This window comes from Lissotriton vulgaris, chromosome 1_2 (genome assembly GCF_964263255.1).
Source record: "Lissotriton vulgaris chromosome 1_2, aLisVul1.2, whole genome shotgun sequence".
Taxonomy (NCBI): domain Eukaryota; kingdom Metazoa; phylum Chordata; class Amphibia; order Caudata; family Salamandridae; genus Lissotriton; species Lissotriton vulgaris.
The window spans coordinates 216934482-216951069 of NC_141686.1; the positions used below are offsets into that span (position 1 = coordinate 216934482).

The 16588-nt window shown below is 45.8% G+C and overlaps 1 protein-coding gene across 2 annotated transcripts in view; it reads right to left on the reverse strand.

Annotated features, from left to right (window-relative positions):
• The window catches only part of LOC147735036 (E3 ubiquitin-protein ligase ZFP91-like), a 134552-nt gene that overhangs the window by 26085 nt on the left and 91879 nt on the right, over nucleotides 1–16588 (reverse strand). For both annotated transcript variants that reach the window (XM_086953136.1, XM_086953137.1), the window contains one exon: nucleotides 9410–9509. In XM_086953136.1, coding sequence (XP_086809262.1) covers nucleotides 9410–9509 — 100 coding nt within the window. The remainder of the gene's footprint in view (nucleotides 1–9409; nucleotides 9510–16588) is intronic.

Sequence of the window (16588 nt, forward strand, 5' to 3'; positions counted from 1 at the left end):
GGCTGGGCAAGTCAACTGAGAATATAGTATCCATTGTGTCTATATTTATCCTTTGTGTATAATCATTCCTTGCATAGGACCACTGTTGTTTTCACTCCTGACCACCCCGGGGCCACTGACCCCAGCCTGTATGCTCCCCCCTGCCCCCATCCATGGTACATCGGTCTCGGCCACCCCAGGGGCTCTGGCAACATTTCCACCAATGTGTTTCCTGAGGGCTATCTGGCAGACACAGGCTTGCTTCCTCCTGCCGTTGTACACTAATACCAGGAACTTGTGCCCCGGCACCCCTACAGTGCCCGTCAGCCACTATGCACACCCTGCAGCTCCGCCAAGCGTGGGAGGGAGGCTCTCAGAGTTGAACTCTCACCGCTGACTAGTAATGCGATCTTTAAGTTCGACCCCCGGCATGGCAGACTGAACGATCTCCCCATCATTCCGGGGGTTATTATTGAATGAGTGAGTGCGCTTCTGAACTTATGCCCGCACTCACAGGTAATAATGTGGACGTAAAGGCGGGTGATTCCCGTGAAGAGTGGTTGACGATGTGGCACTGTGGCTGGATCTGCCGCCCGGTGGTAATGTCTGCGTTATTGTTGCACTTCGAATACAAATCCTGGGCTGTCGGATTCAGTGCCACAACGGTTGGCTTCTGCCTGGTTTAATGCTGTTAAGTATGCTGCACCGAGGTACTCGTCTAGCAGCTAACATTGTTATTGTAACATAATTAAACGGGGTACAGACTGACAAGCTGCGGCCAATAACGCCGAATCATATTAATAATAATCGCCTCTGCTCAAGCACTGCAGGGCCTTTGAGTCACCGTGTTTTCGTGTGTTTCCTGTCTGAACAGCTTGAAAGACTGCATTGTTTTTCAGGATTTCGTTTGCGTCAGTGCCCGGCCGGGCTGCTGCAAAAACATCCAGCCCCACAAAAAATAGGAAGCGGCTGGTTATTTTAGCTGCAATAAACTCCCATCCAACACAGAGGAAATGAACAATATCAGAACAAGCGCTGTGGTGCAACCTAAAGTGAGGTGCCAGTGTTGTGAAAATAAAAGCAAATCACTTAGGTTTCCCATGCGTGAAAAGAGGGGAAAAAAAACACTTTAAAAAAAAAATGTAAACTGCTGTGCATATAGAGCACTCTAAATGCTGGTAGCAAATGTTGAAACACGACGGAAAGGAAAAGCAACGAGAGAAAGAGAAGGCAAGAACATGCATTCTAGTGGAATGCTCACACAAAGAACCAGCCTGTTTACCAGCGCCGCGCGCCTCGTGAACAGCGCCGCGCGCCCCTCTGCAGACCCCCCCTGCATTCCACGAGGCGCGTGTCGCGAACCGGCTTTGTCTGCCATGCAAAAGCACACGCGCCCAACGTTATCCTATGGGACAACACTGCGCGCGGCCTGGTCTTGTCTCCACATTCCGGCTAAACTGACAGCTATAGTGCGCTCTGCGAGAGCGCGCTTTCGCATGCTTTTTGCAGTGAGCCCTAAAAATCATGTCCCCGGGAATTTGCTTTATTTTTAAAAAAAGGGGAGAAGGGCCGGGCCTTCCTTTCTCGAGCCTACTTTGGCCTCAGGAACCCAATCCCCCGGGGCCCACATCATTTTAAAGGTGGGTGCCCTGCAAGCACAATGCTAGGGGGGACAGGGGAGCAGCTATTTAGGCTGCTCTCTCTGGGTGGGAGCAATTAAGACTTCTGTTTTCCTGCCCCCATCAGTGTGGACAGGGAAACAGATCTCAAGTCTGTTCCCACCCGCTGGGAGCAGATTTAGTGTTTGCTTCCATTTGGCCGGAGATTCCAAAATGCTTCTGTTAGACCGGAGAAACATGATTCGCTGTCACGCCAGTGTGGGCAGGGAAACAAATGTCTCGGGGTGGGCTTCCTGGGACACATCAAGTTAGCAGGCCCTGGGGCCTAATTAGGCTGACGCATGCTTCCCTCTCTTTTTTATGCCTTGGCCCTAGAGGCTGGGGTCCTGGGCACTCAGGAGGGTCAGGTAGAGGTGTCCATGCACCCCATAAAAGAAAAAAAAATACATGATGCATCTCCCCCTTATCCCACCCTGGCTCTTTCCTAATAAACAAGCAAAGGAGCCTGTGCTCTTTTCTTTTTTTAAAAACAATTTGCGGATCATTAGCGTATTCACGACAAAGCTAAAAAAAAACACTAAAAAGAAACATGACCTCTGGGACCCTACCACCAGGCCTACGGGGTATCCTTACCCTGCCTCCATATGTCTGCTTTTTTGTTGTTTTGTTATTTTTAAGGATTAAGGACTCAGCCACGAGTTCAAAGATGGCTGGCACCTCTTCCTTGCTGATGTAGTGGCAGCCAATCAGGTCACAGCAGAAGATCTATCGGATCCACAGAGGCTCTGCGTCCCTTGATGTACACGTTTTTGAGCATTACTCAAAAACTACTGAACAGATTTACAACAAAAGCTCTCTTTCTGGATGGAGATCTAGATTTGTGCAAAATTTGGTGTAAATCCGTTCAGCGGTTTGAGCTGTAGCTGCGTTTGAAATTCGCATGGAAAAAAATAAATGGCGAAACGAGTTTTGGGACCCGAATTCTTTTTCAGCCCCTGCTAGAGGGTTCACCCCAAAACTTTACATGTGCAAACTAGTCAAAAAGTAGTACTTTTTCTGAATGTTTCGTGGAGATCCGTAAAACAGCACCAAAGGTATCAGTAACACAAAAAGGCCCTCTACCTATGGAAACATGATCCTAACTATAACTACACAGCGGGGACTGCAACCAGGTCAAAATTAATAAATATATAATACACATACATTTATACACATACATATACTCCCACATACATCTTTAGCATACTATTCATTAAATGTATGTATGTATGTATGTGTGTGTGTTCCTATATAGCGCTCGACTTACCCTAGGGCATCTCGGCGCTTGCATTGGGAACCCGTCCTGGCTTTTCCCTGTTAGATAACCCGTACTGGGCATCCCCAAGGTGAAAGCCAGGCATCCCGCCGCGGGGGGCCGTTTTGGAGATTAAGCAAGCTTATTGCCCAGAGCTGCATAGTGTGAACTCATGCTTAGAGTAGGCACCGAAGCGAGAATTATCGAGTTTGTGGACAATTGGGCTCGAGACCCTGCCGCGTCGGGAATTGAGCCCTGGTCCGACCTCTGCTTCGGGGTATGCCTCCTCTAACCAGTGAGCCACACTTCTCCACGCTTTTAGTAAAAACTGGAAGTGTTCAAGTTCATTGTCTATGGACCCTGCGACAAACAGTTAGCAGAAGAACGGATGTGTGATACAAAATGTTTATATTCAATGGTTTTGTGCAGTGTCTGTAGTCAAACAATTCTTAACAGTTCTGCATATGGCATTTAGACCTTCACAGAACTCATAGGAAAAGGTATAACGTTTATGTCATATGTATCACACTTTTTCATGCTACTTGTGAGGATGTTTTGCCCGTTCCCGCTTTGATTAGCGGTGGTCTTAATAAGAGCCTGTGCTGTCTGATATAGATAACACAAGACCACACAGAAACCTAAATAAGCATTTGCAATGCAATAGGTCTCGCATTTAACAAGTTTGAGCTATTGACAATGTAAATTACAAAGCTTTTTATTTTTATGTTTTAAAAGCCAAAACATAACTAAAAGGCATTATCATTTGCAAAGCTAAAAGCTTAAACTTTTGGAAATGCGAGACCCCCGCCTATTGGCTTTGTCAATGCTTGTTTTCATCATCAGAACTGGACCCAGAGGAAGTAAGAGCGAAATGATAGGTACACACTATAAACATACTTCAGAATACAAAACAAGCCTGACAGAGTGAGATAAACAGGATGTGTAGGGCGATGAAAGTGTGAGTCAGGAACTGGAATCCATGTTAAGCATCCTTGGCTCCTAAGAACGCCTTTGGGACATTGCACTCTTCATTTTTTCCCAATAAACCAAAGCCGTTGTGGGCAAGAGGCTGAATCCTTTGCTAATGCCGACATAGCTGGAATCCTGCTTTCGTGCAGGCAAACCCCGTTAATGTCTCCGAAACCTGAACCGCCATCACCACATTCCCAGAGAGTCCCCGAGGGGGTAGGGGCAACTGCCTCCCCTGGGACCCGTATCTGGAGGGAGCCGTAACTCCTGCGCCACGTGCCCCTGGCGAAAGAAGGGGGGTTTGGTGGGGTTGGAGTCACAGACTAGGGAACGCAGTGGCGTAACATAGGCTCCTCGCGGTGGGGGTGGGGGGTGGAGGCCAGCTCCAAGGGGGCTCTCCGCACAGTACACTGTCCTATAGCTTAACCTGTTATATATTGAACACTTATGTATTCTATATATATTTAGTGATAGCGATCTCACAGCTTTATCTGCAGTGATAGTGATCTCACATCTATATTTGCAGTGTTAGTAATTTCATACCTAGATTTGAAGTAATGGTGATCTCACACATATATGTGCAGTGATAGTGATTGCACACCTACATATGCAGTGATGGTGATCTCACACCTATATATGCAGTGATGGTAATCTCACACCTATATCTGCAGTGATGGTTGATCTTACACCTAATTCTTAAGTAATGATTATCTTATACTTATGTCTGTAGTGATAGTGATCTCACACATATATCTACAGTGACAGTGATTTCTCACCTATATGTGCAATAATGGTGATCTCACACCTATATCTGTAGTAATAGTGATTTTACACCTATATTTGCAGTGATAGTAATCTCACATCTACATCTGCAGTGATGGCTTATATCTGCAGTGATGGTGAGCTTACATTTATTTTTGTAGTGATCGTGATCTCACACCTATATCAGAAGTAATGGTGATATTTTACCTATATCTGCAGTGATAGTGATTTCACACCTATATCTGCAGTGATGGTGATCTCACACCAATATTTACAGTGATAGAGATCTCACACCTATATCAGCAGTGATAGTGATGTCATACATATATGTGCAATAATAGTGGTTTCAAACCTACATCTGCAGTGATACTGATCTCACACCTATATCTGCAGTGATGGTGATTTTTTGCTTTCTATAGTGATAGTGATTTCACACCTATATCTGAAGTAATATCTGCAGTAATTGTGATCTCACACCTATACCTTCAGTAATGGAGATCTCACACCTATATTTGCAGTGATAGTGATCTCACACCAATATCTGCAGTGATGGTGATCTGATACCTATATCTGCAGTAATTGTTGTAGTCAAGAAAAAAGAATAGTTCATATTTGCCCAAATTTTACGTAGAGTACGGACCCAGGAGACTCCGTCAAATTCCGTAAAATAAAACCAAGCAAGCACTGTGCTAAATACAAAGTGCTGCGCCCATATACATTAAAACACGAGCATTACTTAAAATAATATTTTGGGGTTTTCTGTAGGTGGGCGTGCCAAGGAGAGCCTTTGCAGTATAGAAGGTCTCAAGGCTAGACATTTGATCAGTGTTTAGGTTCACTGCTTTTAAAATAGGAACCACTATCCTCTGCTTGCATTGATGACCCCTGTTTGCGGGCCCCGCTAGACTCTGTGTCTTGGTGTCACTGAATCTGCTGCACCACTGATGCACACGCCTTAATATGAAGTATGAACCATGCCCATTCTGTTATTAGGATCTCTGCTAACATTCCGGGCACATTTTAATAGGAGCCCCGGCAACTCTGAAGCAATAATTATTATTTTTTTTAACGGAGAGGCAGGTAGCAGTAGCCGTGGCAGTAGGTGTGATAATGATAAGGTGGGGGCACAACAAACGTGCATGAATAACTGCTATGCAAGGGCGGGTAGCAAACGGCAGCAATGCCGCATAACATGTATGAGCCATGTCTATGCTGTTAATCTAATCCCTACTAACATTTGGTGCATACTTGCGTATTGTGTATTTAAATCCATAAACCCCGCTATTAGGGAGGATATTAACTTGCCAAGGAGAGCTTGTGCGGCACAGAAGGACTCAAGGCTATTCATGTGAGCAGTGGTTAGGTTCAATGCTTTTAAAATAGGCACCAGGGGCCTCTGAGTCTCCCATATGCTACATAAAATCATTGGTCTTGGACTCAAGGGGGTGGGGGGCCCTAGAGGATTTGGGGCTTCTTCTGATTGGCAGAGCCCTGCTTTACACTCCTGCAGCAGCTTTAACTAAAAGTCAGCAGAAACTCTGCACACCAGTCCTGGTTTTCAAACCAGCAGCACTCCGACTTCTGGGAGTTGTAGTTGTGCTTTGGCCGCTGCAAGCTTGAGCCTACCCTGATTCAGCATCAAGGTGCTATAGGATAAAAAGTAAAAACTTGGTCTTGTACTTTGAAGATATGCCCCTGCATGTGAAATTCAGATTAAAACCAATCTCTCGGATGCGTAGGAAAGAGATGTAGCTGACTGCATGAAATATTTTCATTATAGCCCATGGTAGGCCAGTACTGTCCGATACGGAGTACCAGCACTTTTCTAATTTGAGAGGGAGAGTCCCTCACTTCTGAAGAAAAAGTCATATTTTTCACTGGAGATTACCGGAACTTCTCAGAATCAAGCAGGCACTCTGATACAGGGTACCTGCACTTCGATTTTCCATTTCAAGCACTGCCCATGGCCCAGTGCTTAATGTTATGGAGTGCGCTCTAAATACATCACCACTTAATAAAATCATATTACGAAACAGCAGAGGCGCAGAGGGAGAGCACATCTGTCACTGAGCGGTGAAGGTTTTGTCACATAAATGGAAGGATACACTAAATATTAAATCGGTTCTACAACTCTGGCTTTTCCCTCTGCCCAGCCGGGGAGAAGCTAAACCTATGTTTTTAATGAACCTGCTAATTTACCGGGTATACACCATAATACATTTCTTCCTGGACCATAAAAAACATGGAGTTATTACTGAGTTTTGGAGTACTTGTTACATTGACCATGGCAGGATGAAGGGCTTGGTTGACTGTACTCAGAGTCGAACGTACACAAATATGTCAGCAAAATTCTCACACATACTAGCTATATAGGATAATTGCATCCCTGATTTTTTTTAAATGCTGTTCTATCACTGCTTTATACGAAATGACATGAGCACCGAGTTACATGAGATGCGATTTCTTAGATCGGTGTGGAGCAGTGGGCACACGGTCGGAGTAGAAAGGCATAATGTATACTCACCAGTGTATTCGAACAGGACTTCCATGCAGGAGCAGAAGTATTAGCGCGAGGATACCTTTACAAGTAACAGTTGCGCTTAATAAGTAAATAAATGAATGAACTGGCCGCTATGCATGGGCCTTTTAGGTACAGATTACTGACGAGCAGCCATGGAGGGTGTCTGGTTGGCGGCTATGAAACGCCTGAGTCTAGGGGGGCCCCAGCTGCGGCTGCTGTACAGGGTAAGGACTTAAAATGGTCATTTAAGAGCAGAGAAGACCATACGGACAGCTTTGTATACAAAAGTAATAACAATGAGCAACTGTCGGTCAGGATACGTCGAGGCAAGAGTCTTAGAGGTAGTACACCCCCGTGGACGGTGCCCGCCGAACGAGGCATATAGAAAACCATGCCCCAGTCTGCATCTCCAGTATATTTATTTACTGGTCTGCACGCACTGCCAGCTTCCGGGTGATCTGTGACGTTGCACTTGACGATTGGTGCACATTTAACTAATTAGAAAGCGTGGGGGCGGGGTGAGGAGGTTGACGTCACAAGCGAGCACCAAGGTCTTTCGACAAAACACCGCTTAATCGTCTGAGATGGGTAAATGCGTTGGTCGGGTCCTGTGAGGTGTGTGTGTGTGTGTGTGCCCGTGTGTGTGCGTGTGTGTGTGTGCCCCCGTGTGTGTATGTGTGTGGCGGCGGGGGTGGGGGGGAGGTTGGGTGTCTCTATGTGTGCGTGCATGTGCGCTCGTGTGTGTGTCTCTGTGTGTGCGCTCGTGTGTGTGCGCGCATGCGTGTGCGGAAGCAGGGGGAGGTGTGGCTGTGTGCGTTGGAGCTTCCCAGGAGACAGGAGATGTGCACACGCGCGCGTGGCCCGCTCCGATCCCATTCTTGAAGATGCGCGTGGCCATCTCTTGTCTCCTGGGAAGCTGAGCCGGTGACTATAGGTCACTTTCGCGCAGTAATGGCCACGAGACCTAAAAATTAAAATGATAGCAATTATTAAAATTAAATCTAAGTTATAACTTCTCTGTAAATCATAAGTTACGTAACTCAAGATTTCAGCCAGATATCACTTGAACCCAGAAAAAAAAGGAAAAAAACAACAAAACATTGTTACATCAACATTTGCCCTTCTAGATCTGTACAGCACGGTCTACTGAGAATTCTATGCTAGTACTACAAACGCCTTTAAACCTAACTTTGGGAACGTCAAAATCGTTTTTGGTACAAAAGAGTTTTTGCTGCATTTGTCTTCCTTTAGTTTGAGCAAAAAGGGACACCCATGCAGATGATTATTAATGAGTGTTAACCTTAAGTACCATCAAACACTAACTTCTATATGTAAAAAAGATATTCATACTGATATTGTTAGGATGAAGAATACATTTCAATGTTAAATCATTTTAAGATGACAGTTAAACAGAGAAAACTAGGTGGATAGCTAGATACAGTGCATCAGCCATAAGAATTTAAAGACCAACAATGCCATATTTATTTCCTTGATGTACCATTGAAGACTAGGAAGCACTGAACGTTACAAGTAGCAGCAAAACTTTTTCTCCGAGTGTAATCATTAGCTCATATTGCATGCTAGACGCTATGAGCTGCACAGAAGCGAGTAAGCAAAGGATTAATATATCAGTGTGTTTTTACCAGTAGATAAGTGTCAGAAACAAAACCTAAAGGAGAGAGTTTAGTGACTAATGGCACCAGTTACAAAGCTCACCATAGATGTATAGGTAGCAAATGTTAAAGAAAGCAAAAAGAAACCATGAGATCATAATGAATTTTAAAAACCTATTACAGTCGACACACAAAGCTGGTTTCATTGGGGATGTGGTTATACTATATTAAGATGCTGAACAAGATAAGGTACAATCAGTTTTGCCTTCTTTTTGCAAATATAAAGTTATGAGATCCCTCTTCAAAAGACAAAACTGCCCCAAAGATTACAGTGTGTGATGTTTAATTACTGATTAAGCCATAGCTTTATGTCAATGACATCTATGTCTATTTGAATTTGAAAACCTATTTCATTAACAATCCCCAAAATTAGATGGTTGGCCAAGAAATCAAATAACATTAAAGACAGTGCAAAGCAGATCAACACTTGGCAGAAACATAACCCATGTTGACAGAGGAAGCATGGACCAACGTACCAAAGACATGCAAAACCTATGCTCATCCACTCCTTTTTCATGACTGGCATAAACAATCAATTAAAATCTCAGGATCAGAATGCATGGCATGAGAAGGAAAGTCAACCATTACTCACTGTAAGGGCTTTTCTCCTGTGTGGATCATTCTGTGAACAGCTAAATTATGGGAACTCTTGAAGGCACGGGCACAATATTCACAAATATAATCCCGTTGGTCTGTGCAAAATAAAAAAAAAAGGATGATTTCAAAACATTACAAAGTAAAAATCCCATAAAAAATTTAAAGGTCAATGCATAACAGGACGTTAAACAAAAATTACACCCATACCTGCAAATATTAAAATTAGCTCTCCCCTGCCAGGAAGATTACATTAAAACAGTGAATCGCTGAGCTATGTGAAGACATTTCTTTAACTAGATATCAGAGATGAATTATAACTTCATATTCAGGGACCGGTTTAATAAAGACAGAGCAAGAGTTCTCAAACAATAGCAATTAACAAGTGATAAAGAAATAAAAAGTGGTCTAATGTTCCCATGTTCTGCAAGTTGCATAAGAATCTGTCGACCATTACAGTACTGCTATGGTATTTTCCATAGACTGCCTTCAGATGAAGTAAAAAATAGCCAAAAATATGAAGAAGCAAGGCTTTCGGAAAAGTTACTTAATTTGAAATACAGGTTCTTCATTAAGTAACAAATCCATAAAAAAGCAATCCTTTATTTTTAGGGCTTTCTAATCTCTGTGGTCATTTCAAGGTAAGAATGTGAAAGAAAAACCTGCTAGAAAGTAAGGATTATGGAGAAAGGATGGAGGTGAGATTGTTTTATTAAAACATGAAACCAGTTTTGTGAGAAAAATGTTGAGTTCGGAGAGAAAACATTTAAGACATTTTGTATGAGGAAAAAAAGCTTGTATTTTGTTCACCCTTCTAGCAAACAAGACTGCAACGAGAAAACACATTCTCTATCAAAAGTAACTTCATTGAATTTATAAAAACTGAATAATCCTGCACATGGGCCTTCTATCCAGAGTTTATGGCTCGTATTGAAGTTCCATTGACAGAAGCCATCAGACAGTCATGGGGGTTACTTGACTGACCTTCACAAAGTAAAGACTGATTTTGCTAGATAATGGAGGTGCAGAGTGGTTAGTTCTCTTAAAGACAGATTTTCTTATGAATCTGTTTCTCCGGGAACTAAATGCAAAATAAATGACGTTTCATGACAAACGGAAGCTGTGCTTTTGGAGAAAGTTCATGCAGAATGCAGGAATTCTGTATGGAGGCCAACAAGTTCAGCACTGGCAGGAAGAGTCTGCCAATACTAAAGAGAAGATTCAGCCTGCAAGGATATCGCTTGTGTGGATTCCCTACTTGGAAAAGTAATTTGGGAATCCACCACTAGTGTTGGCGCTCTGGAAACTCCAGCATGCAAAACTGTTGACGGCACAGGCAAGCAGATCTAAACCAGGCTTGTTGAGACCCACTGCTTAAAGAGACCTAGTGCCATCTTTGGGTGGAGACGCCATTTGTGATCAGCTAGGCATAGACGGCTTAGTTTGTCCACCCTGGTGTTCAGAGAACCTGCCAGGTGTTGAAACACCAGGGATATGCCCTTATGTTCCAGCCATGTCCAGAGACGTACGGCCTCTTGACAAAGGGACCATGGCCCCACCTGCCCTGTTTGTTGCAGTATTACATGGCAGTGGTGCTGTCCGTAAACACCTGCACTAACTTCCCCTTGACAAAGGGAAGATATGCTTTCAATGTCAACCGGACCACTCGAAGCTCTAACAAACTGATGTAGAGCCCCTATTCTGCCGAAGACCAGTGTCACATGATCTCCACCTCTCCCAGATGGCCGCCCCATCCCAGGAGTGACGCATCTGGCACCACTGTGTGATATGGTTGGAGAAGGGAGAGGCGTTTGTCTCTAAGCCGAATCGCGGTTTGTTAGCCACCACTGCAGGTCTTTTGCAGTTACCTTCAAGATCTGGACCATGTCGGAGAGATTCCGCTGATGCTGCACCCACTAGAACTTCAAGTCCCACTGCAGAGCCCAAATTCGCCATCTGGCGCTATTTACCAACAAAGTAGGGTGCAGGAAGCCAAGAGTATGTGTAGTCTCAGAGTCATTCTCACCGAAATCCAGGGTAGAGGCTAGAACATCGTAATACTAACCTGAATCTCCTGAACTCACTGCTTGGAAGGATATGCCCGAAACTGCACTGTGTCCACAACAGTCCTGATGAAATGGAGCGTCTGAGGATTCAGGTGGCACGTTTATAAAGAACCCTAGCACATGCAGGAGGTCCCCTATAGTCTGAAGCTGGGACACGATATCCTGGGACGAGGACGCCTTCAACAGCCAGTCGTCGAGGTAGGGGGAAGACTGAAATATCTAACCTGTGCAGATAAGCTGCGACCACCGCCATCACCTTAGTGAACACTCGAGGGGCGCTGGTAAGGCAAAAAGGTAGCATGGTGAACTGAGAGTGCTCTTGGCCTACCTTGAACAGCAGGTAACACCTGTGGCCCCGCAGGATTCAGATGTGAAAATACACATCCTGCAAGTCCAAAGCTCTTTGTTCTAAGGCAGACAAGACCTGAACAAACATTAGCATCTCGAACATCTGCCTTTTGAGGAAGAGATTAATTGTCTGAAGATCTAAAATGGCCTATAACCCTTTGGTCTTTTTCTGAATCTGAAAGTAGCAGGAATAGCAACCACTGCCTACTTTTGAAACAAGGACCTTCTCTATAGACCCCCTTGGCCAGGAGAGTTGCAACTTCCTCTTGGAGTAAAGGTAAATGATCATCCGTCAGCCGCTATTGAAGTCGCGGAATAGGAGGAGGAAAAGAAAGAAAAAGCAGAAACAGCCCTCCTGAATGATCAGCAAGATCCACGTGCCTAATGTTATGGACCTACAGACCTCCAATTCCACCTTGATATTCCTGCCGGTTCTCTGGCCAAAAGTGGAGGTTTGGATCGGGGCCTTTCATCTGCTGGTCGCAGAGGCGGCTAGGCCTTTGAAGCTCTCTTCTTGAGCATTTTTACTCATTCTGGGGGAGGAGGGGTGACACCTCCGCCCAGGATGTGCTTTGTTTCAGGCCTCAGAGAGCATGGGCTCTTGACCCAGGGGTCCAGAAACATGCCTGGTGGTTGCAGGCTGCCTAAAGCCAGTCAGAGACCACACCAGGGTTAGTAGGTTTCCAGGGGGACCTCTGAGGTGCCCTCTGGGTACATGTTTCAATAAATCTCACACTGGCATCAGTGTGAGTTTATCGAGGGGAGTTGTTTGGTACCAAACACTTCTTCGTGTTTAGTGAAGCAGTCCTGGTGCTAGGGAACTCTATGGATTCACTGGCACTTACAATATTTAAGAATAGGCTTGTATATTGTAGGGGCATATCAATTTCTAATTTCTAATTTAAAACATTTGTAGAGCGCGGCGTGCACCTGACGGTTTCTTGGCGCTGGTGGAGGGTATTGGCTACAGAGACAAAAGTGAGACCGGTAATAGAGCCGGGAAGGGAGGGTTACACAGGGAAAGCCTGTTTAAAAAGAAACGTTTTCAATTCCTTGCGGAAGGATACGTAATGGGTGGAAGCACGAAGGTGGTCAGGAAGGGAGTTCCAGAAAGTGGGGGCCAAGGTGGAAAAGTTGGACCCACCCCACTTTTTGCGTCTGAAGCGTGGGATTTGAAGAAGGGACTTGGTGGAGGATCGAAGTTCTCTTGGGGGAACGTATTCTTTTATAAGTGAAGAAATGAAGGCAGGGGCGGTGCCTTGACGGGCCTGGAAAACCATACAGGCGGTTTTGAACAGAGAACGTTCCTTGACAGGTAGCCAATGAAGCTCCCTGAGGAGGGGTGTGGAATGGTGAAAGCGTGGGAGACCAAAAACCAGCCGAGCAGCTTGGTTTTGAACCAGCTGTAGCCTTCTTAGGCTGTATGCTGGTATGCCATTATAGACGGCGTTGGCATAGTCCAGCCGTGATATCACGAGAGCGGCCATGATCATTTTGAGTGCCTGGGGGGTGAAGAAACGGGCGACAGTGCGGATAGTTCGAAGGGTAAGGAAGCAGGAGGAAACTACAGAGCTGATTTGAGAGTGAAGGGTGAGCTGATTATTCATTTTAACCCCCAGTGTTTTCACCGTGGTTGAGGGGGTGGGGGCGGGGCCAAGGGTTTGGGGCCAGAAGAGGGAGTTCCAGGGACTGGAAGAACCACCGGTAAGAACCAACTCGGTCTTGTCCGGGTTCAACTTGAGATGGTTGTGGTTCATCCAGTCCCTGATGAATGTCATGGTGTGCTGAAAACTGGAGACAGAGAGGGGGGAAGAGGATAGATCGAAGATGAGCTGGAGGTCATCCGCGTAGTTAAACACGGTGACCTCCAGCTGCTGAAGAGCGAAGATGAGGGGAAAGATATAAAGATTAAATAGTAGGGGAGACAAGGAAGAACCCTGGGGGACACCGCACGTGACGGGGAGTGGGGTGGTTGTGAATTCACCTAGCCGGACCGCCTGGGTGCGGTCCCTCAGGAAGGAGGAAAGCCACACCAGGGCGGAACCCTCAATTCCAGCCGCCTTGACACGGGACAATAGGATGGTATGGTCTACCGTGTCAAATGCGGCGGAGAGATCATCGCCTCATGCAGATATTCCCACACCTGAGATATAGTGTACCTGTCTTAGAGTTTATAAGGCCTGCCAGAGGGGTGACTTACTTATATCTTAGACAGTGCTGCTGGGCAAGGTACACAGGCAGTGTGTCATGTCGACTTTGACGTTTTTGTCTGCACCAATGCATGCATGCTGCAGTGGCAGTTTACATGACCTAGGTGAGGGGTCCCTAAGGGACCTTCTTCAGTCCCAATGCTCTAGGTACAAGGGTACCATTTACTAGGGACTTACCGTTGAGTCTGAAGTGGCAATCATGGTAAAGTTTTAAGAAAGGAGCCCTGGCACAGAGAACATGGTTGGCAGGGACCCTGTTCAATTACAATCAAAACCACATTTTCCAGGCAAAAATCAGAGCGTCTGCTGATGGGAGTCCCAGTCTTTAAGAGGGTCAAGGCAGGCAGGTCCTCCGGGTGTCCCAAGGTTGCTGTCCGCAGGAGTCGCCGGATTTAGGCAGGAGCAGGTTCCAGGATTGACAGGCCAGCAGGGCTTGGGCCAAGTCAGTTGTTGTCGTCGTCCTGTTAGCAGCTGCGCAGCGGGTGGTCTTCTTCTTGATCTTCTTTCTTCTTGTGGTATCGGGATCTGAGGAAGGAAGGTTCAGTGAGCCCCTAAATACTGAATTTAGGGGCGTTACAGTTAGGGCAAGGACCAATAGGTCTCTGTCCTGGGGTGGGTACACCCCTAGCCTGCTCCTCTCCTGTGGGAGGGGGGCAGGAGCCTAGCTGGGATTGGGCAGGGCTCCACATCTTCAAGATGGCCGGAGCACGGGGTCGTGCTTCACCTCATCTCCCCCACCTGAGAGGCGGGGTTGGCACAGGCTGGCACACCCCCGCCTTCCTGACGTAGTTTTTCCTGCTAGTCTTCCCGCCAGAGTGGGGGGTCAGAACTGGTGGGGGCCAGTTGCTGGGTACAGCAAATGGTCTGGAGAAGCTCACAGAGGCGGCATGCCTTTGAAGCTTCCCCCTGCCCATCCTGGGGGAGAAGACCTAGCACCTCGTCCAGGATGTGCAATGTTGCAGGCCCAGGAGAGCGGGGGACTCTCCATCCAGAGGTCCAGCAACATGTCTGCTGTGTGGCAGCCTCTGCAGCCACTCAGCCTAGACGTGGATTGTAGGTTAGGTTTTCAGAGGGCATCTTTAGAGGCCCTCTGGTGAGATATAGATATATATAGCCTGTATGCTGTGTTAAGTTAGCATGAGCTTTTTAGGAGTTTAAACACCATTTTACCTTTCTGCTGCTTTTGCACACGACACATAGTTGTTGCTTTAGCTTTGAGCCTAGTAGAATGTTTTTGATTCATACGAGAATAATATGTTGTTACACTTATATCAGCCTTGCTTGGCGAGCTGTGTCTGTACAGTGAGTGCTGAAACCTTCAAGGATATCTCAACACAGTGGTTGTTGTGAGCACTGATCTTCGCACGTTCCTAGACATAACATACATGCAGCCAAGTTCTGGCTTTAGGCGCGTTTTACATTGCTTTGCACAAGAGCATACAAACACACTTGATGGTGCTTCGCATGCAGAAGAGCTGGTTGCTGATGATGTGATCCCTTACCACTAGGATCTTGAGGTATGAGGCCGCTCTGCTAAAACCCACAAGAGACTTTCTTAGATATAATATAATATACTAGCTAGGGAGGGTGAGAATTAGGTTTTGTTAAACCCTATTCATTTTAGCATAATACTATGCTTTCACCGTTTGTGTTCTATGGACTAGTGGACTAGTGACTATGCTGACTACACTGCATTAGTGAATAAACATTTCAAATATGCACGTGTCCTCTTTTACTCCTTGTTCTGGATTGAAATGATTGTATAACGAAAGAGTGTTCATGTGTTCCACGTTACCGGAGGTGTACTAAGTCCATGTTCTGGTTTGTCTAAGCATTGGGAGTGTATGATGACCAATGAGACACTGATTGCTAGTCTGGTAGGGGAGTTTTGGCACACCCTAATTCACCGAGGTTCCAAGCCTCTATGCACAGTTCTGTCTGAGCACGGAATCGCTGCGACATGGTGCCCAATCGTTGGTGGTCTTATTGCATGATACTTGAGTAGTACATCATTCGGTCCTTAACCCCTTGGATGCTAATGACAAGGGTAACTCGTCATGCACTTACCATTCATTTCAATGGAAATTACAGCAGAATAATAATATTGCCTTAGCACTAAAGGGGTTAACACCTTCCCTATTGTTTCCGGTGAACAGTGGTGTCGGACAAACCTACCTGTATGCGTATAGGTCCTTTCATGCTTGAATCTTTCTAAAACGGTTTCATTGAGTTACTACCCAGTTGTGCTACAAAGTTTCCTTTGTATCTTTTTTCTTTCTGTGTCACTATGGCTGCGGTGGACATTGCGCAACATAGCCGCATTGCGGTGCGCAATCATTTGCAGAATTATAATGTCTCCGAAGATCGCTTGGGCGTGATAATGGTGGTGAGTGCAGGGGTGGCTTACCCGTATGAGATTTTTTACTCATGGGTGACCTTCCCAGCACTCCCACGGCTGTGCCACAGGAATATGCTCCGTATAGGGCACAGGAGATTGCTATAGATACTTGGCAGCATCGAGTTTGGTTTAATGGCGCCCTACCCCATTCATTA